The sequence below is a fragment of the Theropithecus gelada genome, chromosome 4 (assembly GCF_003255815.1).
Source record: "Theropithecus gelada isolate Dixy chromosome 4, Tgel_1.0, whole genome shotgun sequence".
NCBI classification, from domain to species: Eukaryota; Metazoa; Chordata; class Mammalia; order Primates; family Cercopithecidae; genus Theropithecus; species Theropithecus gelada.
In genome coordinates this window covers 133908248-133934940 of record NC_037671.1, presented here as the reverse complement: position 1 = coordinate 133934940, position 26693 = coordinate 133908248, and the positions used below count along the sequence as shown (strand labels likewise).

The window sequence follows — 26693 nt, the reverse complement described above, 5'->3', positions numbered from 1 at the left end:
CAATATAACCTGTGCTGATGAGCACTGGGCGTATAAAACTAAAGCCTCAATCATTCTTACCACAAAGACTTTTAGGTCATTGATAGCTAACCAAGGGCTGTTTACAAGCTTCTTAATAGGGAGTGATTGGCTCTGACCTTGCCATGTGAGTTTATGAAGGCCAGGAAGGAAATGGGAACAAAAGAAAACTAATATTTAATGGGGGCTTATATATCCTAGAATTTTGACATAAATTTCAATCCACAGAACATCTGTATGAGACAGATACTATCACCCCATTTTATAGATGGACAAGCAGAGACCCAGAGAGTAAAGTACCCAGCTTTCAGTAACCAAGTGGCAGAGGCAGAGTAAGACCCAGGCCTCCCGACTCCTGACTTGGTGCACTTTGTGGTATAGCCCGTGAATGCGGAATCAAGCAGATAGCTGTGCAGTGTGGAGACAGTCTATAAGACAGTTCAGACTCTTCCTTTGCCCTTCTGATTGCTGTCATTTATGAGAGTATATTGTAGTTCTGTCTTTCCGAGTATTAAGAGCTTCATAGAACTTCCAGTGAATACTGAAGGTGATTTGAATCACCTTTAATCACTCACCAATGCCCTCAGTTCCTCCCCAGTCTCCTCTCAAAGGGTTGGGACTTAGAGGAAATTCAAAACATGCTGCACAATTGCCAAGCTTAGCAAAACTGACAAGGTAGGCCACGATATCATGCAGAGGAGCTATCAGCTGTAAAGTTCGCTTTAAGGCTTTAAAAGCCGCCTGTGGATAAAATCAATACAAGGAAATACATTTTAGGACGTTTCTAAGAGGCATATAAAGACATATGAACACTGAATGGGGACGATATCTTTAAACAAGAATATTTCAATAAACATTGGCACAGTATATACAGGATAATATCAGAAAAGGAACAATAAACCTATTCATGAACCAGGATTACATGCCCTTGGACAACGGAGTGCCTGTGAGGGGTTAAAGGAACGTGTTTCTTTGTTTAAAGTCACTGAAGGCCATGAACACATCAAAATGTTTGTATGGCCATCAATGAATTACAAGGGTCACAAATCAATTCATAGAAGGGACTCATATTCAGACAACATTATCTTGAGGGAATACCTGTAAGCAAGGTATAGATATTTATCAACATTGTTTAAACCAACACATGACTGAAAATTAAACCGTGGATCTTATATATCCATGTCCAAGTGGAGGAAAAGTGAAAAATTATGATCTAACTGCAGAAGGTAGTATTTCCATATTTTTAAAAATAAAAATCTGAAACTTCTTCAATGAAAGTAGGGGTAAGAAACCAAGTTTGCTAAACAGGATTTCACTTACAAAGAAAAATCAGAATATTCCCCAAATGCCATTTTCAACATTGCAATTTATTTCTTTAGCAAATACTTATGTTTTATGTGTTTCTATGTTTTCTTTTTTAAAAAATTGTTACCAACATTGCCCTTGATCAGTAAGTGAGGTACACAGAGCACCCCTCAGAAAACACTAACCCTGAGTTACAAGGTGTGATCTCAACCTCTCATTCGCTTCAGAGCATCCGTGGGGTTTTTTGGAAGGGTTGGAAGGAAACTGAAGATTAATAAGAAATGTCAGAGGCTTGAACTAGGGTTCATTAGTGACCAGTGAGAGAGATAAATCATAGCATAGTGAGGCCCAAGACAAAGTATGATAAAGCAGAAAAGGCTTCTGTGAAAAAGATTTCTGTAGTTAGATGTCTGAATAAAACAAGGCATGTTCTCTGGAATTGATACGTTTAACTGTGAGACAAAACCCAGCCAGTTTCCATTCTGGCACACATACAAAAAAATGCAAACCTTTTCTGGCAGAGTTTTGAACATAATCAGCACTTCAGAAGAATGGGGTATGAACCATAAATTGAGGAAGACTTTTCCATCCGCTGACAGCAAACATCGTGGCCGGGGCTGAAATCTGCAAGGGTTAGAAAAAAGGATCCATAGCATGCATTTCCCTCTAAACAAGAGGCGTCATGAATGACCCTGTTGGATCACCGCCCTCTGTCACACAGGCCTGTCACCACAGGCCCAGCATCCACACCCCAGGGCAGCAGCCCTTTTCATGTCGCTCCCAGGTGGCCAGTTCATAAATAACTCAACAGGAAGAAGAGCAGTTAGGCTGATTTTAGCCAGAGCTGTGTGGGGGAAGGAGTGGGGATGGAGGGAGGGAAAGGCGTGGTGAGAAAAGACAGGAAGACCATGAATTAGATGGCCAGCACCACACTAGGTGGTACATATTTTATGTCACTTAATTCATCTGGCAACCTCAGGATGGATCTATTTTTGTTCCTCTTTCACAGCTGAGGAAATTGATGCCCTGAGAAGTTATGGAGATCTACCCAGCTCCTAAAAGATGAAGTTAGAATTCAAATGCACATCCCTTTGGGAGGCCGAGGAGGTGGATCATGAGGTCAGGAGATCGAGACCATCCTGACTAACATGGTGAAACCCCATCTCTACTAAAAATACAAAAAATTAGCCAGGTGCAGCGGCGGGCACCTGAAGTCCCAGCTACTTGGGAGGCTGAGGCAGGAGAACAGCATGAACCTGAACCTGGGAGGTGGAGCTTGCAGTGAGCAGAGATCGCACCACTGCACTCCGGCCTGGGCGACAGAGTGAGACTCCGTCTCAGAAAAAAAGAGAGAATTCAAATGCACATCTATCTGTCCAGCTGTAGAATCTGGGCTCCAACACCAGGCTCTGTTTCTCTTGCCTTGCCACCACATTTCTTGCCAGGTTCTCCAGCTTCTGGTGTTCTTTTCCTCCTTTCTCCTCCTCCTCCAAATACCTTATTATTTATTAATAAGGTTAGTCATCTCTTCGTTTAGTCGGCTCTTTGTTGCAGGTTTATATATAAACGTATTGTCCATATATGTCTGGTTTAAGGATTCACACAAGCCCAGGTACCCACCACCCGGCCTGAGAAAAGGAATGTTGAAGCCTGATATGCACTTCCCTGGTGGCCCCCAGATGAACCTCCATCCTGAATTTTACATCAATCAATGCCTTGTTTTTTCTGATGGAAAATCCTTGGTGCATCCGTGCTGCTGCAAGTGACTGATTTGTGGGTTATTAGGTTGATTCCATATCTTGGTTGTTGTGAATAGTGCTACAATAAACATAAGTCTCAGGATTTTAATCAGTTAATTCTCAGCTCAGGAATAAAGTATGGTCTTAGTTTGGAGAATTGCCTGTCTTTTAGCAACCACAAAGTCAAACAATTCCTGTCCTGAAACAGACCAAAGCCAGCGTAATCCAGTCTCATCTCTATTATTCAGTTCACCGTGCTCATTCCTGCCTAGAGGTAACAATGAATATCAAAACTAAAAAGTTGCAGGGTCTGCATCTCCTTCCTTAGCCTCTGAGAAGCACATGTGTCCTTGGAGCCACTGGGCCCTCTACCAAGTGCTATCCTTTACTTCTTACCTGTTATTTCCTGCCATTTCCAGTCCTTCCTGCAGTGAGCAGCCATCGTCTGAGAAGAGCAGAGATGACTGCAGAAAGCTTTAGGTGCTCAGTACATGAAGCATAGCCTGGTTCTCAGCCCCACAAGGAGACTTGCCCTGCCCCTTGTGGATGGCCTGCCAATTATCTGGCCTGGCAGTTCCCCAACCTGTTCAACACTGTCCCCTTTCATTCCCCTTCAGCTGACCACTTCTGGGCCACACCCAAGACTTTATTATCCTCTGAAACCATATCACCTCCAAAGTCTTAACTTTCCCAGTCCCACATTTTATTCCTACAGTTTTCTGAGTCATCCACTCTCACTAAACTTCCCTTCCTTTATTCCAAAATAGGTTCCTTGACATCATCCAGTCCTCTGGTCTCCCTTTCCATCTGTCAGCTCCTTTCTGACCTCACTCCCTTCCCTACCCAGACTGGATCTCACAGTCAAGCACACGAAGCACTCTCTCCCCAGCACCTTCAATTCTCTGCTGCTTTATACTCACAACCCATCTACCTATCAAAGCCCCAGTTCTGGGTCCTTCCAACTGCTCAGCTTGCTGTTTCTGACGGCATGCCGCTGAGCACAGCTGGAGGAAATCACACTGCTAATTCTACTGATGGAAATGGTTTCCAGCCTGAGCTATGTCACCCTGGAACAATCCTTCTCCTCTCCTCTCCTCTCCTCTCCTCTCCTCTCCCCTCCTCTCCCCTCCCCTCCCCTCCCCTCCCCTCCCCTGCCCTCCCCTGCCCTCCTTTCCTTTCCTTTCCTTTCCTTTCATCAGCTCTAGTGCCCATTTTCTTGTTTCATGATTCCAAGCCTTCTTTAAGGCCCCCATACCAAATTCCTGCCAGCAGATGATGACACGGTCTGCTATTTCATGATCAAATTAAAGGCCACTGCTGGAACTCCCTCTCCTTCCTGATGGCCTATTTCCCCAACCCTCACCCCTAATACACATACACCCTCCCTTTCAACCAGTGTCAAAGTCAGAGGTGCACACCGGGGATACAAAATGAAGACATCCTCTGCCCTCCATGCTCTTACCTTCCAGAGGCAGCTGGGAACCATGACACTGTGGTAGCAGCATGGCTAATGGAAGTGTACCATAGTGCAGAGGATGCCCAACAAGAAGCACCTGAGCCTTGTTGAGAGGCTGGTGGACACAGCTGAGGCTTCTGAGCTGTGATTGCTCATCTCCCTCCACATCTCTTTGTCCTAATGACATCATCATCTTTTCCCCTCCATTAAAAAAATTGTGGTAAAATATACATAACACAAAATTTACCATTTTAGCCTTTGTTTGTTTGTTTGTTTTTTCAGAGCAGGAGTGGAAGTTTATTTAAAAGACTTTAGAATTCTTTTGTAGTTCATGAGCCTGACAATTGGGTGTTCACACATGTGTGTGAGATGTGCTACTCTCGAACCTTGGTACAACGTCATCACACTACCTGTCTGACCTCAAACTGCTACTGAGTGAACTCCAAGAAAGGTAAAATCTGTAGCTCAGGACACGTGGAATTTCTGTGCCGTTTATGTGTTGGGGGGAGAAACACCCAAATTCTCCCAATACATTGCAAGTCTCCTAGGACAGGCACGCATTTGATGGCCTTGAAGAAGTGTTCGTTGTATTTGCTGAACCTCCTGAGAGGCCAGGCACGCCACCAATACATTTCAGATTAGTTGGGCAACGGGGCCAACCACCTGCTCCCCACGCCGCCTGCGCTCCAGGGGCACTCACACAGGCTCCCCTAGAATTTCTCCAGGAAGCCGTTGGGTAGGGCAGAGGTGGCAGCTCCGCCGGCAGCTGCTGCTTCACCCGCTGTGCCGAGTGAGAGCGCCGCCCGTGCTTCCCGGAAACAGGCTTCAGCTCCTCTAAGGCCGTGGCGCAGCTGGACTCCGAGACTGAGTCGCCGCCCAGGAAGCGGGACTGGGCAACAAGGCTGGGGTCTGGCCGGGGTCAGAGCCGAAACCGGGGTCCGAGTCAGAGGGGAGGCCGGGGCCAGGCTCCAAAAGGCCGCAGGGGTCCCAGACAGAGCGTAGCTTGACGCCACAAGGTTCGGGGCCGGGGAGGTCCCGGAGTCGGATCAGGAACCGGAATCGCTGCCGGGCGGGGCTTCAGGGAAGCCCTCGGAGCGGCGACCGTCGATGGGGCAGGGGCAGGGGCCGTAGCCATCCCCGGCGTTGGAGGGGACGACGCTCCTCTGCCAGAGGTGGAAACCCCGGGGATCCGGTCTGCAGGCGCCACTGCCACACTGACTGCCTGGAGGCACCGCTCTTCTTCCAGTGGCCAGGGTGGCAGGTGGACGCGCACCACTGGATCGTCCTGCTGGCGCCCATGATGCTGATGGCCGCGCTGGGCACCGGCTTCCTTCACCTGCCCAAGGACGAAGAGGAAGATCTGGAGGAGCAGTGCACCGGTGGGGAGCCAGTCCAAGGCGGAGAGACACTTTGTGCAGGGGCTGTTTCACCACCAACAATTTCTACCACCTCTCCGCCTCCAGGAGGCGCACCCAGGCCAGTTTCACCTGGATTCTGGTGGGCTCCCACAGCAACCCACTGCCAGAACCGGATATCTTTGCGAAGTCAGTAAATTGGACAGCGTGGTGCAGGATCTACGTGTGACACAGGGAAACGGAAGCCAGATCCAGTTCGAGTAGGTGTGCGTGAGGTACAAGAGGCTCTGTGTGCCCCCCAACCCGTTCCTGGATGCCTGGCAAGTGGACAAAACATTCGACCTGAGTTACAACCACAGTGAGCATCCCTATGTCTGATCGGCTTCTTTGGAGGACACATCTGGAAATGTAACTGGCCTAGGTAATGGGCTGCTGAACTGCCTGAAGAGCACCCTGAGGAAAACATGCAGAGCAAGAGTGGCTCAACCCATTTCCTCAACCAATTTAGCAACATTAAGAACACTCCGGCCTTGAAGAAAATTGAGGTATCTGGTAGTAGGTTTATAGGGAGGTCAGGAGAAAGTGGGAGGGATGAGGAAGACTTGCTCTGAGAACCCAAACAAAAGCACTGCATGATTACTTGACAGGGTCCTTGCCTCACAGCTGGGTTTGCTCTACTTAATCCGACTCTCTTTTTTCTTTCTTTCTTTTCTTTTCTCTTTTTTTTTTTTTTAAGGCAAGTTTTGCTCTGTCACCCAGGCTGCAGTGCAGTGGCATGATCTCGGCAGCTGGGATTACAGGTGCCCACAACCACGCCCAGCTAATTTTGCATTTTTAGTAGAGACAGAGTTTCACCATGTTGACCAGGCTGGTCTCGAACTCCTGACCTCAGGTGATCCACCTGCCTTGGCCTCCCAACGTGTTGAGATTACAGGCATGAGTCACCACACCTGGCCAATCGAACTTCCTTAAATTAACACTACTGGGGCCGGGCATGGTACCTCACACCTGTAGTCCCAGCACCTTGGGAGGCCGAGGCAGGTGCATCATCTGAGGTCAGGAGTTCGAGACCAGCCTGGCTAACATGGTGAAACCCTGTTTCTACTAAAAATTAAAAAAAAATTAGCCAGGCATGGTGGTGCATGCCTGTAATCTCAGCTATTCCGGAGGCTGAGGCAGAAGAATTGCTTGAACCCAGGAAGTATATGTTGCAGTGAGCCGAGATCGCACCATTGCACTCCAGCTTGGGAACAAGAGCAAAACTACATCTCAAAGTAAAGAAAGAAAGAAAGAAAGAAAGAAATAACACCAACGGATGCCGGAAATCGTGAACCCTTGGTAACATTCAAGTCGATAACACAAATCTTGTGTCTACCACATGAGGCTGTTCAGTATAAATATTGATGTTCATGTTTTATTTGGAGGGTTGGTTTCCAACCAAATTACAGTACTTTGAAATTCTACTTTTAGTTGAAGTTTTCACTGGTTTTGAGAAGTTCCCAAAACTTGCTTGTAGCTCACTGAGTATATTTTTTGTGGCAGGTGGTCCACTTTGCATTGCTTTCCAGACAACTGGAATTTGAGGCAACTTCTATGACAATGATCCCTTTGTTTCACTTGGCATACGTTCTAATCATACTGTTGGCTAATCATATTATTGTTGCTGCAAGTTCTGGATCGAAAGTATCATCTGTGAGCCTCAAGAGGAGGCTGAACTGGCCCACCCCACTCTTGCCAATGATGAGGATCTTCAGGGTGGTCTGCACGTCCTCGTCCATCCTGACCCTGCTCAGATCCGAGCCCAGCTGGCCACCCCAGGGCCCACCTCTCAGTCATTTAGCCATTTTTAAGTGTATAGTTCCATGGAACTGAGTGCATTCACAGTGTTGTGCAACTATCACTACCATCCATCTCCAGAACTTTTTTCGTCTTCTAAAACTGAAAGTCTGTGTCCATTAACAATAAGGGCACTGCTGTCTTCTCATTCACCCAAGCCAGAGATTCTGAGTGACATCTTAGATTCCTCCGTCTCCCTCAGCTTCATATTATATCCGCCATCTGGTCTAGCTGATTTCACCTTCTAAACATCTCTTGTCTCTACAATTTTAGTAGCTTCCTACATAATGTCACTGACAATCATCTTGCTCCACTTTTCCCAATGACCTGAAGGACAAACACAGACTTCTGGCTCTTTCCTCACCCCTCAATACATTCTACTTCCCATTGCTGCCCTCACAAACTCCGGATATGAGTCCCACACAAGTCCACATGCTGTCTCACACCTCTGTTCCTTTATACATGCAATTGTCCCAGCTTGAGCTGAATTTCTTTTCCCTGTCTCCCTGGAGCACTAGTTGTCATTCAAGACCCAGGTTAAGCATCCCCTCTTCCCTGGAGCCTTTTTTGCTCCCCATTCCCATCAACCCAATCCTTCAGATAATACTATTTCTTGGTGGGTGCTTTCATTAAACATTTATTTTACTTTATTCTTTATCACAGTGTACTGTAATTACCTATTTCCCGTTGCTGGGGAAGGACCAGCACTTGATACCAAGGCTGCCATATACTGTTGTTCAGGTTGTACCCTGAGGCAACAAGCGATGGCCAAGATCCAACCTGTACTTTACTTACTAGATGCTTTTCCCTGGTATGAGACTACAGCTGCCCAGATGAAGGGGTGCTGCCTTCTAATTTGCACAAAGTAGCTATATGAGATGACAGTGGCTCTACTTGTCACAAAGTAAGGGCTCAATTAATGTTAGCATCCTCTCTCTGTTCATCAGCAAATGCAGCTGCTCCTGGAGTGGATTGGAGTGTCATCCTAGGCTCCAGACTCCAGTCTCCTCTAGGGCCATGAAGGGAATGGAACCCTCAAGGGACTTCCTGCTTAGGAAGAGGGCTCCCCTTGGCTCCTCTTCTACCGGGACAGGGGTGTCTTTGCTAAACCAAACACAGTACATTACGGCCTTTGCAGAATTAAGTAGGGCTCTTCTAGTCAAGGATGGCAAACCCATAGCATGGAAATTACTTTTCTGCCTTTCCTTGAGCATGGCAGACATTGCCAATCAATTACAATTACTCTCACAAACTTGAGATGCCTCAGAATCCTTAGCAGGGCCATTAATGCATTGTTTGAACTGACATTTAGAATAAACCTTATTTCTTATCCTCATTCTAACTCAACCCCTTATTTTATGAATCAGATGAGGACCTCTTTCCTCTATGGTCCTCACTCCTCAACTCTGTCCCTTCATCTCTAGTTAACTCTGGCTTGGGAAGATTCCTATTTGCCATGTCCTCAGCAGTCTTAAAAATGGTCCCTTTCCATAAAGTATTTCTTCAGCAGTCCTATTCCTTGGAATCATGCTCTAGATAACTTACCACCAAGAATCATAACATGTTTAACTTCAGAGAGCTGCTTCTTCAGTTTCCTCAGTCATCAGATGAAGAGATTGAGGCCCAGAAATTGAAGACAAGTGATTTGCCCAAGACCTCAGGGCAACATATGACTGAGCTGGGCAAAGTCCAAATATTCTGACTCCCAGGCCATGTCTCTCTCCACCACATCCTCTTGTGGCTGATATTTAATTTTCATTAGTCGTTCCTCAGTGCATGGAACCACTGACTTTGGAGTTAGAAGAGTCCTATACAGTACTTTTCCAAACTTTCACATAAGACAGAATTTCCTTTCTCTACACTCCCTTTTACATGAGTGTATTAAAAGGGTTATGTTAACATCTAGAGAGTTTAGGAAGCAGGAGATGGGTGTAGGAGAGAAACACTGAGCCTATATCAGTTGCAGCTCATCTGCTGGCTGACTGTGTGACTCAGGCTCTGAGTGGGCACTCACTTTGCTCATACTTTACTGGCCCAAGACCCTACCCTGAAGTTATCACACATTAACTGACAAGATGATTGAGGGGTCTAGGCTTCACTGTTTCCCTTAATCTTTAGAAAACACACAGCATCTACAAGAAATAATAAAGGAATAGAGCAAGACCTGTAAGTTAGATTTTTCCCTCCTCTCCATATCCGGATCAACTTACTTGGTTGCTGCAAATGAAACAGATCAGAAATAAAAATGGACTCCCTGAATACATATTATCCAAAACACAAATGTTGGCAAGTTCATGGTTAGACTTCTGGAAACTATTTTTAATTTTAAAAACTTATTTATTGAATTTTTTAGAGATGGTGTCTCCTATGTTGCCCAGGCTAGACTGCAGTCACAATTCACAGGCATGATCATAGTGTGGTACAGCCCTGAATTTCTGGGCTCAACTGATCCTCCCACCTCAGCCTCCCAACTAGGTGGGACCACGGGAATGCGCTACAGTGCCTGGCTAAACTATTTTTAAAGTTCAATCTCAACTGTAGACTGGGCTAATAAATAGTTAACTTGGCTAGAGGATAGGTGACAAAATGGCACTAAGAAATCTTAGAGGATTCTCCTGTGATGAGAGGATACACTGTGGCCTCACTGGGCAACAGGTGTCCAGTCAAGCCCTTCAGCAAAATAGTCTACTGAAGTACCTTTGCCTCCACTCTTCTCTCAGATGCATTTTTCCATTCGGCAAATACTGACATCTACCCAAGTGAAAGCATGGCTGAGCTCATGAAACCAATCACTGGTATCCATAAACTTGGCATCTCATAAGTATCAAGGTGGGACTGGCCACTATTTTGGTAGTTAGCCATCAGTCAGTCAAGGGCGTAAGGACTTCTTGCATTCTCTAACCTGTTCTATCAGTTCCATTTTCCTGGTGAACTCCAACTTTCCTATCACTTTGTCTTTGAATTCCTCTCTGTAACCCTGGGGTAGAATAAAACACTGCCTCTTTTGTGTCCTCACAGACCTCTTCGCATACCTCTCACATGTTATTCTTGAAGTTCCATGTTTGTTTATAGAGCTTTACCCCACTAGACTGAATTTATTTCCAGAGTCAATGACTTATTTACCTTTGTAAATCTAGCACATAGCAAAGTGCCCAATGCTAAGTAGGTATTGATGGTTGAGTAAAACCTGCATGAATGAATGAGGGAAAGTGGTCTGATACAAATGATCTTTCAATTCCCTTCCATCTATCCAGTTTATGATCGTATGTATTAAGTATTACTGTTACTCAAGTTCCATGCTACAAGGGGAAGAGTGAGGAATGAGGTAAGCTCACCCTACAGGGTATTTTTGCTTCTGTTTGGAGGCTACATAACCATATAGCAGCTCCTTTTTTTTTTTTTTAAGAAAGTGTGGTTACTGACTGCACAGATATGCTAACTCCTCCATCCAGGTAGGTGAACTCTAGGTAGGCTGAGTTAAGAAAATTTGGAAAACTGGATAATGCATGGTATGTATGGAAGCAGCTCTGCTCTTATCACTTAATATCACTAATATAATGTGTGTGTGTATATATATATATATATACACACACATATATATTATATATACATATATATATATATATACACACACACACACACACACACACACATTATAAACAGAAGGACACTGATTTATCCAAGGCACTGGTATATCATTTTTTTTCCTCAATATTTCTTCTACTCCATTGAGCAGAATATTTGAAGCCAGGACAGCTCAAGATCAAGTTTACTTATTTGTTTGATTATTTTAGATGCTGGCTATGTAAAGGGTTGTGACTGATTAAAAATTTCTGGGCTCCCCAGGGAAAACAAAACTGCATAGATTGAAAAAGCAGTCAAACAGCCCATAAACAAGGAACCCCTTCTGGGTTCAAATACAAAGATACTCTTATTCTTGGAGTATTAACTCTTCCTTTTACCCTTTTGTACAAGAAGATCAAGGTCAAGTGCAGTAAAGGGAGGAAAGGTTTAATATTAAACTTAACATGCCTCTCCCCAGGGAGAAGTAGGGCCAGGGAAGGAGAGTAATAAACACTGAAGGAAATTACGCACCTGGGGTCAGCCTTGAGGCCCTCCTTGGAGTCTCTCAACCCCTTCTTCTCTTGTGGTTGCCCTACCATGAAAAAGGTGTCCCTGATGGTAGGAAAATCTTCCAGAAGATTTCTCAGGCTATTGCAGTATGCCATGATCTGACCCCGAAGAGCATAGTGAGACATGCGGTGGTTAAACCTGAAAGTCAGAAGACAGGATGTCCAGAAGGAGAACCCAAATTCTTCCACCTCTCACAGAAGCTCCAGGATCTACATCCCTGGAGGACTTTTCAAAGAGAAAGAGTACTTCTATCAAGAAGAAATTTCCATTTGGGTCAGGTGGCTATGGCCTGAAGGCAGAGGCATGAACCCCTTCATAACGACCCCTATCCTTCACTTCCGATGCTTTTATGCATGTCAAAGGACAGTTTAACTTGATTTTACCCAATAAAACTGCTAGTTATTACATTCAGAGTCAGAGAAATCAGCATGTGTTATTCACATGTACTATACTTACTTTTGACAATATTCAACTATAACATCTCTCTTGACTTTTCCAATTTCATCCTGTGATAAAGGAGAATGATATTTTTAGTAGACAGTTGGCTATAAGAACTCCCCACCCTAGTACATGTGTACAAACTTAAAGCAAATTTCAAGCAGGAAAAGGCTACAGAGCTGAGACATTCTTTCTAGGTTAAGCTTGTTGGGAGGCACTCCTCTGTGTCTCTCTCCCGCTCCTACCCATCTTGCTGAGTATGCCAAGGATGCAAGGCTCTGATCACACTTTACCTCACAACCATTTCTCAGGGTTGTGTTTGCAGAGAGCAGTGTTGAGCGATAAGGTAATGTCTCCCTCCAGGAAAAAGAGCAGGCTTATTATAAAAGCGGTAGGTTCCCCAAGCTCACTGATTTTCACTGTGACACAAGCCACTACCTGCATGTAGGCTCCTCCACACTGTCCCCGTGGGACTGACACAAACATGAAGATCATATTGCCTACTCTGCTGTGCATAATAAAATTCTTTGTCTCTGACAAAAGAGTCTTGTGTGCCTTCTGTCAGCATCCATGGAACAGTAACAGGTTAACTTATTAGCCAGTAAGTAGTCCCCAGACCCTGACAAAATTAATACAGGTAATTATATTGCCTGAGCTCTTTCTGATCTGATAGGTGTTGAATAATCCTGAAGGTCAGTTCATGAATGATTATATTTTTTCCACTTGGTCAATATTTTCTGAGAATTGCTTATTAGAAGGGACCCTTTGCTTCTATTATGGCTGAGCAGTAATTGCTGGCCCTCATCATATCCCATCTGTAGAACTAGATTAGGTAAATTTAAGTCTTTCCTTTAAAGTCACAAGTAGGGAAGAAAGCCTAGAATTATAAATCTTGTCATTTTCCTCCTAAATAACTATGTATTACCATAATGATTTTCTCATCAAAAAATTAATAATGAAATGATATTTGCAAAATTAAGGAAGACTTTTTACTGATTAAATTTTTTAGTTTTAGTATTTTTCAATAGATTAGGCTAATATAAAAACCTTTAAACACAAACATTGTGGTAGTGTCTGAAAAACCAAGATAACCAGATGGTTATCAGGTGACTAGATGGGTAAGAGCCATTGTTTACCTTGTCTAATCCCCGAACCCCTGTGGGTCACTCAAGAGTAGGCGAACGTTCCAGTGCAGGTGCTGAAACTAGTTCATTTAGAAAGTGACAAAACAAAATGCAGCATTGGGAAAATGCATACATTTTTAAACCATGACTGTAATCCACTTGAACTGATTCCTTTCTACTTCTTATTCAACTTCCCTTTTCACTTCTTTACAATATATTTTTAATGGTCCTAGTCAAATAGGTTGAAAGCATCAGATCAACAGATTCCAAGTGAAGAATTTTCATTTGCTTAAATACAAAAGAGGACCAGAGCTTTAGGCAGCATTTGTCACTACACACTCACAGGGCTCTTCATTCTGTCAGCCATGGTTTGTTTCCTCAGGAGGAAGGCATTCAGCATCATGTCGCGCAGCCCCACCTTTTCCAGTTGAATAGACACAAAGGCCTCTGGAGCCCTGACAAGTGAACAGAAACATGGGAGCCCAAGGCAGGAGGTATGTGGATATGAATCAGAAAGACAATGTGTATAACGGGCATTGCAGCAGGAGGGCAGGTGGCTGTGTCTCCATGGTTCTTGCCTGCTTCAGGTGTTTCTGATTATTCACCAGGGATGCGGATGTGTCACATCCTGCTTGGGGACCCCATGTGCCTGAAGCGTGCTTCAGCAGTCCTTTTTCAGTCCCAAGCCCAGTGTTTGTACTACCCGTCTCCCTTTGCATTCTCCTAGCCTTGACTGTAGGAATATTTAGATTGAAGTGAACTCCCAAGGTCCTCTTGACTTGATATATTGGTCTTAAATCTTCCATCTACACATTGGAAATGTGGACTTTAATACACTTGAACTCTGGCCATGTGTCAGACTAACAGCATCTTGAGTAGCAGAGTTGCTTTGCCTGTTATTATTTTTTATTCTAAATTTGCCAGAATTCAATTAGAGTGTCATTGGTAGGCCCCGATAAAATACTCAGACTAATCATACTACGGAGTATGATTTACAGAATATTCAGACAGAGTATCATACAGAGTATTACAAAGTAATTCATACTATAGAGTATGAATGTCTCTCTTTCTCTGTCCTGGTGAAAAGAGATCCACACAGAATAGGGCATCTCTGATTTGTAGACATGTCTCTGGAGAGGCCATGCTTCTCTGACAATAATTCACCATCCTATTATTCTAAGCAATGTTAGAATCTTTGTTAGAACAGTGAGGACAGGCTGGGCACAGTGGCTCATGCCTGTAATCCCAGCCCTTTGGGAGGCTGAGGCAGGCAGATTACTTGAGGTCAGGAGTTCAAGACCAGCCTGGCCAAGATGGTGAAATGCCATCTCTACTAAAAATACAAAAATTAGCCAGGTGTGATGGTGCATGCCTGTAGTCCCAGCTACTCGGGAGGCTGAGGCAGGAGAATTGTTTGAACACGGGAGGCGGAGGATGCAGTGCACTGAGATCAGGCCACTGCACTCCACCCTTCCAGCCTGGGTGACAGAGCAAGACTCCATCTTAAAAAAAAAAAAAAAAAGGCCAGGTGTGGTGGCTCATACCCATAATCCCAGCACTTTGGGAGGCCTAGGCTGGCGGATCACGAGGTCAGGAGAATGAGACCATCCTGGCCAACATGGTGAAACCCCATCTCTAATAAAAATACAAAAAATTTAGCTGGGCGTGGTGATGCTTGCCTATTATCCCAGCTACTTGGGAGGCTGAGGCAGGAGAATCACTTGAACCCGGGAGGTGCAGGTTGCAGTGAGCCGAGAACACGCCACTGCACACTCCAGCCTGGCAACAGAGCAAGACACACACACACACAAAAAAAAGTGAGGACAGTTCTGTGCTTCTCAATTTACATGGATTTGGAGAATTTGGAAAGGCCTTCCTTGTGATATACACTCTTTGGAGTCTGAAACATATATATAGAGAGAAGAATGGCAGTGAAAGAGAAAAGAGAAGAGGGGAGGAAAAAGAGAAGAGGTTAAATTGAGGAACTGTTCACTGTCCTTTATTGACCGGAGTATATTGGAAGGAGTTGAGCCCTCTCAGTATTTGTACAAGGTCTTTATATAAGATGCTAGTCACTCCGAGAGTTTAGACTCCTTCAATCCCCCCAATACCGTTTATTAATTGACTTAAAAGAGGACACTTTTGTTATTCTAAGCAGTATCCCTCCTTCCATCTCACCAGGTACAGTACCTTTTGGTAGCCTGAAATCTTTCTGGAGAATGAGTGAGAGTAGCTGGGACTTTTGGAGTTGGGGCTATCAGTGAGCCGTCTATACCATTCACAATTCTGGACTGTCTTCTTCTAGTTGGGCCCATTCCACCATGATTTCTCAGATTTGAACTTATTTCCTAAAATATTTTAAAACAAAGTAAATAAAATTTGTTGGGCAGTAAATAAATAAAAAATTTGTATAAGTAAAAAATAAGTATAAAATTTGTTGGGCAGTAAATAAATAATAAAATAAGTCCTGAAGTACTGCTGTAAAATGATCTCACAGCCACAACTGATCCCCAGTGCAAGGAAAGACCTGGGTACATGTGACAGGGGAGTAGAAAGAAGAGAAGAGGAGGAGAGGAGATGAAAGGGAAAAGAGTGGAGTAGAGGAGGAGAGATAACATTTTGCACAAATAAGAGGTGAGGCGTTAAGTGTGATTATTTTCAGAAGAGAGTGCAGTTGTCTAAAATGCTCTGAGAAAAAAATCTCCATTCTACAAAGTGGCTAGTGTGCTCTGTGTACAGAGGTCTTTCAAGGAATACCAATAATAGTTTTCATGGCTATAAGATCTGAAAAGTTCCCACAGGGCACCTAGGCAGAGGGAGGGGTGTTGTATATGCCGCCATGCACACAACATAATGACAAAGAAGGGAGGCAGAAGGGAGAGGGAGAAAAAGAGGAGAAGGAGGGAGAAAGGAATGAGGAATGGGGAAATAAAAGGGAAATTCATGTCTTCCAATACTCCAGCTCCATTGGCTATGGAGCTGCAGGGCATGATGGATGGAACTCATTTATATTTTTCTAAACTACTAACTAAAAGAAAAAGGTTAAAGCTTTGAAGGAAAGATCATTCTTCAATGAAAGACACAAGGAGTTACCCATAGCAGAATTACCACCCGAGACATAAGGAGAAAAAGAAAAAAGATCCTAGGTAAAAAAATATAAAGTTTTCAACCAGATTTTTTTCTGAAGACCCTTGAGGTATCCCAGTCTCTTGGAAATACGAGCATCTGTAGTTCAGGGGATCAGGGAGGTCTTATAAGGTCATGAGTGAAGGGAGAGGGAAGAAAGCACACGCTCTGCAATCAGATCCTGATGCTGACACTGAGCTGCTCATCTTGTCTCTTTTTCTTAACCTCTCAAAACCTGTTTCCTCACCCAGAAAAAGAAGGTAACGCCACCCCCCCATCAATCACATGGGGCTGTGAGAGGACTCGACGAGTCCACCTATTTCTATCGCCTAGCTTCCTGCCTGCCTGGGCCACAGAAGCTGCTGAATTAAGTCATTAACTCCCTGACCCCCCACCTGTACTCTCCATTCCAACCATGCCCAGTATTCATACTCACCTCTATTCTCAGTTGCTTCCTCTTGTCCAAGTCCCTTCCTATAAATGTGTTCACTTCGTTTTTTATTCTTTAATCTTCCTACCCCTTCAAGTTTCTTCCTCAATTCTTAAAGAGCTACTATGGCCTGCATGTTTGTGTCCCTCCAAAAGTTGTATGTTGAAGTTCTAACCCCAAAGTGATAGTGTTTGGAGATGGGGCCTTTGGGAAGTAATAAAGTTTAAATGATGTCGTAAGGGTAGGGCCTTAGTCTGACATGGTGCTGTGCTTAAGAGGAAGAGACACCGGGGCTCTCCTTCACTTGCTTCCCACCCATCCGTCCTTTAGTGTGAGCACACAGTGTAAAGCAGCCATGTACAAGCCAGAAAGAGAGCCCTCACCAGAAAAAAACCATGCTGGCACCCTGATCTCAGACCTCCAGCCTCCGGAACTGGGACAAAATAAATTCCTACCACTTAGTCCATGGTATTTTGTTATGGCAGCCCTAGCAGACTAATATGAGAGCAATAAACACGCACTCCTTCTACACATCTATCAGCCCCTTCTTGCTCCTTTACTCTGGCACTCTAGCTTTCACCCTGATTTCATTAGCAGAACTGCTGTGAGAATCAGCAAGAAGTTTTTGTGGCCTCATTTTAATCCCTACTCTCTGACTTTTCCCTCTACATTCAAATCTATTGGATTCCTCCTTCTTCTTCTTCTAAAAATAATAGCTTTATTGATGTATAATTGACATTCAATAAATGACACATATTTAAAGTGTTCAATTGGAGTAGCTTTGGTATATGTACTCAACTGTGTAACCATCATCACAATCAAATTATGACCATAGCCACCCTTTCCACCTTACCTCTTCCTTAAGCAACCACTGCTTGGCTTTCTGCAACTATAGATGAGAATGCATTTCCTAGAATTTAATATGCATGCAATCATGCATTATGTGCTCTTTATTGTCTTCATATTATTGTGGATATAAATATTTTATTTCTTTGTATTGCTGAGTAGTACTATTCTGTTGTATGGATATACTAAAATTTGTTTATCCATTCACTTGTTGATGGGCATTTGGATTCCTTCCAGTTCTTGGCTATTATGAATAAAACTGCTATAAACATATTGTGTAAAAATCTTTGTATAGATGTGTGCTTCATTTCTCTTGGTTAAATACCTAGGAGAGGAATGGCTGGATCATATGGTAAGTATATGTTCAATTTTTTTAAGAAACTGCCAAACTGTTTTCCAAGGTGGTTGCACCATTTTGCATTTCCACTAGCAGTGTGTGAGAGTCCCAGGTCCTCCACAACCTTGCCAACACTCAGATAGTCAGTCTTTTACATTTTAACCATTCTGAAGGGCATGTAGATGTTTCTCAATGGGGTTTTAGTTTGCATTTTGCTAATGACTAACAGTGTTGAACATCTTTTCATACTTATTTGTCATCTGTACATCTTTGGTGACTTTTTCCTTCTTGAAATGTTCTCTTCCTTTGGTTTTGGTGGTAGTGCACAATTTGTTCTCTGTTTCTTTCCTTTCTTACTCCCTTCCCTTTCTTCCCCTGTACTCTTTCATTGTCTCCACCATTTATTCCTCCTTATGTCATCAGGCCTCTTGTTGTTTCACACTTGTAAGAGAAGCAATGTGTGTGTGTGTGTGTGTGTGTGTGTGTATCACAGTATACCATTTTATAATGAAGTAGTCACAAAATGCACTTTAGCCAAGTTAAAAGAGTCATTAACACATCCTAGAAGATACAATGACTGAGTTGAATCTTGGAGGCAAAAGAATAACATGGGAGGGTGGGATATAGTAAAATAAGGTTAAAATTTTCTGGGAAATATGAGTAGAAGCAGAGAGACATGAAACAGCACAAAATGTTTAGGATACTTCAAATAGAGGGCAGGGGAAGTGGCAGAATAGAGGGCTGGGGTCAGGCAGTGAAGACCTTGCATGCCTAGCTAAGGAGGTTGAGTTTTGCTCTTTGGTCTACAAGAAGCCACTGAAGGGGTTTAATCAAGGAGGTATAGTTTCTCTGGTCACTGTGTGGAGGATAGATATGGTTGAGGGCAGAGGTAGTGGTGCAAGGCATGGACCCAGAGGGATGGAGGCCAGTTAGAAGGTCATTACAGTCACACAAGTGAGATCATGAGAGTTTGAACTAAGGCAGTGGGGATGGAGAAGAGTGGCCATATTCAATAAATATGTAGAGTGTGATATTGGCAAGAGGTAGTGCTTGATTGATCTAAGGTAAGAAAGTCAGAGGAGTTGAGGACAATACCCACATTTTAATCCTGTCTGACGGCTGGGCATGGTGGCTCATGCCTGTAATCCCAGCACTTTGGGAGGCCAAGGCAGGCGGATCACCTGAGGTCAGGGGTTCAAGACCAGCCTGGCTGACATGGTGAAACCCCATCTCTACTAAAAATACAAAAATTAGCCAGACATCGTGGCATGCATCTGTAATTCCAGCTACTTGGGAGGCTGAGGCAGGAGGATCACTTGCACCTGGGAGGCAGAGGTTGCAGTAAGCCGATATTGCACCATTGCACTCCATCCTGGGTGACACAAGTGAAACTCCATCTCAAAAAAAACAAAAAACAAAAAAAACCCTGTCTGACTACTCAGATGGTGCTACCTTAACCAAGAATAGAAATACTAGAGAATTAGATGGGAGAAGAATGAGTTGCCTTTTGATACTGAGTTGAGGTGTTTGTGGGATATCCAAACACTATCTGTGAAGCATTTAGATACTCTAGTTTGGGGCTTGGGAGAGAGGTTCCATGAAGAGACGTAGATTTGAAAGTTGACAGTATATTGGAGGTTTTAAACCTCAAGAGTCGATGAGATCACCAAGGGAGAATATGAAAGGAGAATAGGAGCTCTAAAAAGAGGATTCAGGAAAACACCATCATGTTAGAGATGGGTGGAGAAGAGGATCCCCACTCCAGGAAAATAAGAAGGAAGAATCAAAGACGTGGAAGAGATCCAGGAGAGAATGGAGTCACAGAAGCAGCGGAAGAAGAGTATCGAGGACAAGGGAGTGGTCAACAGCACTAAATGAAGGAAAGTAGTCAAATACAACCTCTGAATAATGTCCCCTGGATTTAACAATTGAGAGGTCATTGCTGACTCTAGTGAGAGCAGTTTCAAGGGTGTGGTGGAAGAGCAAGCTACATTACAATGAAAGGATATAGAGCTAGGGGGTTAAAGAACATCCTTTCGATGAGTTCGTGTCCTTGTAGGGACATGGATGCAGCTGGAAACCATCATTCTGAGCAAGCTATCACAAGAACAGAAAGCCAAACACCGCATGTTCTCACTCATAGGTGGGAATTGAACAATGAGATCACTTGGATACAGGAAGGGGAACATCACACATTGGGGCCTATTGTGGGGAGTTGGGGGGAGGGATAGCATTAGGAGATATACCTAATGTAAATGACGAGTTAATGGGTGCAGCACACCAACATGGCACATGTATACATATGTAACAAACCTGCACGTTGTGCACATGTACCCTAGAACTTAAAGTATAATTTAAAAAAAAAAAAAAAAAGAACATCCTTTCAATAAACCTGAATAAAAAAGAAAGGTCATAATTAGGGTACTGGCCAGAGAAGCACATAGGATTCAGTTAAGCTTTCTGGAGAGGATGAAAACAATCTAGCTTGCACATAAGTGGAATGTGGGAAGTACTTGTAAGTGGAAAGAGGTAATGGAGGAAAAGCTTGAAAGTGCAGTAGGGAAAGAAGATAACCAATGAGTCAAGGCCTCAGAAAAGGAAATGGATTGAGAATGTTGGTGAGAGGCATTGAACTTGACTGGGAAGAGGAACACTTCACACTCTGAGGCTAGGGGGAAGCATGGTAGCAGGTGGAAGATAAGTGTGAAGGGTGTGCATTTGAGGGTGGCAACCTGGTAGGAATCTTCAATCTTGTCTGGGAGCTCACCCCAAGCCTGTGTGCCGCATGCATTCCAACACTCCTGCTCACACCCATCCCTCCCGCTCATCCCCACGGCTGCACCCATGGCTCAAGACTTCACATCTTCTTGCCTTTTGGTCTCCCTAACTTACCTTTCTCCCCTTCGACCTGCCAAACACAGTGAATATTCCTAATGAGAATCCCAGGTCAGGTCCTTCCTCAGCTCAAAAACTTTTAAGTGTGAATTCAGCAATCATTCAACAAATGGTACTTATTATTTGCCTTTGTGTCTGTCTACAGCATTTTAAATCTCTATTAAGTGTGAATTCAGCAATCATTCAATGAATGGTATTTCCTACTTGTCTTTGTGTCTGTCTACTAGGCAGACACAAAGACAAAAAAAATACACAACGGGTCGTCCTCACAGTCAGTATAATGTGGAAAACATAATTGAAGTACAAATGATTTTATATATAGAAAATAAAGTAACTAGTGATCTGAGAGACTAGGAAAAGGCTCTCTGGGGAGATGACACCCGGGCTGGGTCTTTCAGGGCACCCACATTACAGTCCTAGCCCACCTTCCCAGGCTGTTACCCTAATGCCTCCCTACCCTTCCCCATGCTGCAGGTCTTTCCAGGCTATCACTTTCCCGCCTCCCACCCCTGTCCTGTGCTCCTGTCCAGTATCTTTTAACATGTGCTCCTTGGATTTATCTCAGGAGGTGACTTATAAGCTCTCAACCTTCACTTCAACCAGAACAGCCCCACTTACATCTGTTTTATATACTGGTATTTGTTACAAGATCAAATTGACTGAGTAAAGGATTCTCTATGTCAACTGTGTATGAAAATCATAGGTGGTTATCAAGTTGGGCTTCTCATTTTTTCCTGGTCCCCATTTGCCCTTTCTGTCTCCCATGCCTGGGTATCTGAAGGGTCTTTCCTCTACTCAGAATGATCAACTGGTCATCTCTGCCTGCCAAAAAACTCATCCTTCAGGGTTTTCCCAAATGCCCCCTCCCTGTGCTGCCCTTCCTGTTTCCCCAGATGTGTATTCTCGTTCCTTTAATCTCCTTCTGTATAGCTTGTTGAACCTCTCTGTGCCTTTGTCTTTGAGCCACTTGTGGGTCTACCCCCCTTAAACACACCAGCCTAGAGGTTCATCCAGGTCAGGAACTGTACCTCAGTATTATCTTTTGAGCCTAACTTACAATAGGCACTGAATTAAGATTTTGGGGGTTGTATTTTTAAAAATCTATGTAACTCACTCTATCCCTATTTTCTACTTCAGTTAATTTCTATGGGACTGAGTGTTTGGCAGTAGAAGTATTTGGCATTCAATATTGTTGCCATACCCATAAATTTGTACTTTCCTATTAATATGAAGAGTACAGGCCAGGTATGGTGGCTCATGCCTATAATCTCACTGCTTTGGGAAGCCAGGGAGGGAGGATTGCTCAAGGCCAGGAGTTTGAGACCAGCCTGGGCAATGTAGCGAGATCCCATCTCTAGAAAAAATTTAAAAATTGGCAGGACATGGTGGCACACACCTGTGGTCCCAGCTACTTGAAAGACTGAGGTGGGAAGATCAATCAAGCCCAGGAATATGAGGCTGTAGTGAGCTATGGTCACACCACTACACTCTAGTCTGGGTGCCAGAGTGAGACCCTGTCTCTGAAAAAAAAAAAAAAACAGAGAGAGTAGATATGGGTAAATAGAGGTAGATAAATGTGATAAGGGGTTAATGTGGTGAGCTGAGTAGAATCCACAAGGCTTAAAGAATGTTTAAAACTATCTGGAAAGTTGATTTCTTAAAACCATATTTAATTTTACATGTAAGTTACATTCACTAGTATATACATAAAAGAGAAGTATACAGTTGCAAAAAGGGGAAAATCTCTATGAACTGATTTGGAATGATATCCAAGATATATCATTAAGTGAAAAAAACAAAATACAAAAAAGTATATATAGATAAAATCCAAAATCCCTTTATAATAAAAATATTCAACAAACTTAGAATAGAAGGGAATGTCCTCAACCCGATAAAAGGTACCTATGAAACACCAATGCTAATATCATACCTAATGGTGAAAGACCGAAGGTTTTCCCCCTCAGAGTAGGAATAATACGATAATATCTACTTTCACTACTTCTACTCAATCTTGTATTGGAGGGTCTAGCCAGAGCAATTAGGCAAGAAAAGAAACAAAAGGCATAAAGATTGAAAAGGAAGAAGCAAAACTATCTCTACTTGTAGATAACATAGTCTTGTATATAGAAAATCCTAAGAAATACCACACACACACACACATACATACGCACAAACATACACCTGTAAATTACTAGAACCAATAAACTGGTTTAGTAAGATTGCAGGATACGAGATCAATATACGAAAGTCAACTTTTGTATATATACTAGTAATGAACTAGTATATATATAAGAGAACACTCTGAAAATGAAGTTAAGAAAAACAATTCAATTTATAATCATGTTAAAAGGAATGAAATATTTTGGAATTAATATATAACAAAAAAGGATAAAAGTTGTATCCTGAAGACTATAAAATATTGTTGAAAGAAGTTGAAGAAGACCTAAATAAAGGCATACCTCATTTTCTTGCACTTAGCTTTATTATGCTTTGCAGATATTGTGTTTTTTACAGGTTGAACGTTTGTGGCAACCCTGCATTGAACAAATTATTGGCACCAATAGCATATGCTTACTTCATGTCTCTGTGTCACATTTTTGTAATTCATACAATATTTCAAACTTTTTCATTATTATGTCTATTTTGGTGATCCGACATCAGCGATCTTTGATGTTACTATTGTAAATGATTTGGGGTGCCATGAACCACACCATATAAGAAGATGAACTTAATAAACGTGTGTGTTCTCACTGCTTCGCCGACTGGCCTTTCCCCTGTTTCCCTCCCTCTCCTCGGATCTCCCTATTCCCTGAGACACCCTATTGAAATTAGGCCGATTAATAACTCTACAATGGCCTCTAAGTGTTTAAGTGAGAACAAGAGTCACATGACTCTCACTTGCAATCAAAAGCTAAATATGATTAAGCTTAGCAAGGAAGGCATGTCAAAAGCTGGAAAAGGCCAAAAACTACGTCTCTGGTGCAAAACAGCCAAGTTGTGAAAGCAAAGGAAAAGTTTTTGAAGGAAATTAAAAGCGTTACTCTAATGCATACAAGAATGATAAGAAAGGAAAACAGCCTTATTATTGATATGGAGAAAGTTTTAGTGGTCTGGATAGAAGATCAAATCAACCACAAAATTCCCTGAAGCCAAAGACTAATCCAAAGCAAGGTCCTAACTCTCTCCAGTTCCATGAAGGATGAGAGAAAAGTTTGAAACTAGAAGAGATTGTTTCATGAGGGTTAAGGAAAGAAGCCATCTCCATAACAAAGAAGTGCAAGGTGAAGTGTGATAAATGCTGATATAGAAGTTGCAGCAAGTTATCCAGAATATCTAGCTGAGATAATTGATAGAGGTAGCTACACTAAACAATAGATTTTCAACGTAGACAAACCAGTCTTCCATTGAAAGAAGATGCCATCTGGTATTCTTATAGCCAGAGAGGAGAAGTCAATGCCTGGCTTCAAAGTTTCGAAGGACAGGTTGACTCTTTTGTTAGAGATGAATGCTATTGGTGACTTGAAGTGGAAGCAAATGCTTATTTACCATTCCCCAAATCCTAGGACCCTTAAGAATTATGCTAAATCTATTCTGCCCGTGCTCTACAAATGGAATAACAAAGCCTGGATGACAGCACCTTTCTTTGCAGCATAGTTTACTGAAGATCTTAAGCCCACTGTTGAGACACCCACTGTTCAGAAGAAGAGATTCCTTTCAAAACATTACTGTGCATCGACAGTGCCCAAGAGCTCTAATGGAAACGTACAAAGAGATTAATGTTGTTATGCCTGCTAACACAACATCCATTCTACCGGCCATGGATCAAGGAGTATGTCTTGTGTCTCTGTGTCATATTGTGAAGTCATTATTAAGAAATACATTTCAGGCTGGGCATGGTGGCTCACACCTATAATTCCAGCACTTTGGGAGGCTGAGTGGGTGGATCATGAAGTCAGAAGATCAAGACCATCCTGACTAACATGGTGAAATCCCATCTCTACTAAAAATACAAAAAGTTAAGTGTGGTGGTGGCCGCCTGTAGTCCCAGCTACTCGGGAGGCTGAGGCAGGAGAATGGCATGAACCTGGGAGGCAGAGCTTGCAGTGAGCCGAGATCACAAAAACTGCACTCCAGCCTGGGTGACAGAACAAGATTCCGTCTCAAAAAAAAAAAAAAGAAATACATTTCACAAGACTACAACTGCCATGGATAGTAATTACTCTAGTGCAAGTTTGTCCAACCCATGGCCCATGGGCTGCATGAGGCCTAGAATGGCTTTGAATGTAGTCCAACACAAATTTGTAAACTTTCTTAAAACATTATGAGTTTCTTGTGATTTTTTTTAAAGCTCATCAGCTATCGTTAGCGTTAGTGTATTTTATGTGTGGCCCATGACAATTTTTCTTCTTCTAATGTGGCCCAGAGAAGCCAAAGGCTTGGACACCCCTGCATAATGGATCTGGGTAAAGTAAACTGAAAACCTTCTGGAAGATTTATCATTCTAGATGCCATTAAAAACATTCATGATTCATGAGAGGAGGTCAAAATATCCATGTTAACCGGAGTTTGGAAGAAGTTAATTCCAACCCTCATGGAGGACTTTGAGGAGTTCAAGACTTCAGTGGAGGGAGTCACTGCAGATGTGGCAGAAATAACAAGAGAACTAGAATTAGAAGTGGAACCTGAAGATGTAACTGAATTGCTGCATTCTTGTGATAAAACTTAAACAGATGAGGAGGTGCTTCTTATGGATGAGCTAAGAAAGAAGGTGGTTTCTTGAGATGGAATCTACTCCTAGTGGAGATGCTGTGAACATTGTTGAAATGACAGCTAAGGATTTAGAATATTACATAAACTCAGTTGATAAAGCACAGTTTGAGAGAATTAAATTCAATTTTGAAAAAAGTTTTACTGTAGGTAAATACTATCCAACAGTATTACATGCCAAAGAGAAAATTTTCATGAAAAGTAGAGTCAATTAATGTGGAAAACTTTATTTTGTCTTATTTTAAGAAATTGCCAGAGACCCCTGACCCCCAACCTTCAGCAACCACCACTCTGATCAGTCAGCAGCCTTCCATATCAAGGTAAGACCCTCTACCAGCAAAAAGATTACAACTCACTGAAGGCTCAAATGATTATTAGCATTTTTTAGCAAAAATATATTTTCTCCTTCTTTTTTTGTAACTTAATATTCTTTGGTCTGCAAGTGAATAATGTATTTTAAATTGAGGTATATGTACATTGGTTTTTTTAAAGACAAAATGGTGTTGCACACTTAATTGTCTACAGTGTAATATAAAAGTAACTTTTGGCCGGGCGCGGTGGCTCAAGCCTGTAATCCCAGCACTTTGGGAGGCCGAGATGGGCGGATCACGAGGTCAGGAGATCAAGACCATCCTGGCTAACACGGTGAAACCCCGTCTCTACTAAGAAATACAAAAAATAGCCGGGCGAGGTGGCAGCGCCTGTAGTCCCAGCTACTCGGGAGGCTGAGGCTGGAGAATGGCGTGAACCCGGGAGGCGGAGCTTGCAGTGAGCTGAGATCTGGCCACTGCACTCCAGCCGGGGCGACAGCGCGAGACTCCGTCTCAAAAAAAAAAAAAAAAAAAGTAACTTTTATATGCACTCAGAAACCAAAAAATTGGCTGGAA

General features: G+C 43.0%; 1 protein-coding gene and 1 non-coding gene across 2 annotated transcripts in view; one reads left to right on the top strand and one right to left on the bottom strand.

The window, feature by feature from the left end:
* The window catches only part of LOC112622375, a 183704-nt gene that overhangs the window by 56127 nt on the left and 100884 nt on the right, over window positions 1-26693 (bottom strand). The window contains exons 24-29 of the mRNA XM_025381939.1: window positions 15596-15753; window positions 12300-12349; window positions 11805-11981; window positions 7951-7953; window positions 1833-1947; window positions 594-759 (exon numbers count right to left, since the gene is read on the bottom strand). Of these exons, the coding sequence (XP_025237724.1) occupies window positions 12316-12349; window positions 15596-15753 (192 nt within the window). The 3' untranslated portion in view covers window positions 594-759; window positions 1833-1947; window positions 7951-7953; window positions 11805-11981; window positions 12300-12315. The remainder of the gene's footprint in view (window positions 1-593; window positions 760-1832; window positions 1948-7950; window positions 7954-11804; window positions 11982-12299; window positions 12350-15595; window positions 15754-26693) is intronic.
* Window positions 4835-4938, top strand: LOC112624006. Its single transcript, XR_003119336.1, has one exon. It is a non-coding gene; the product is annotated as a small nucleolar RNA U13 (small nucleolar RNA).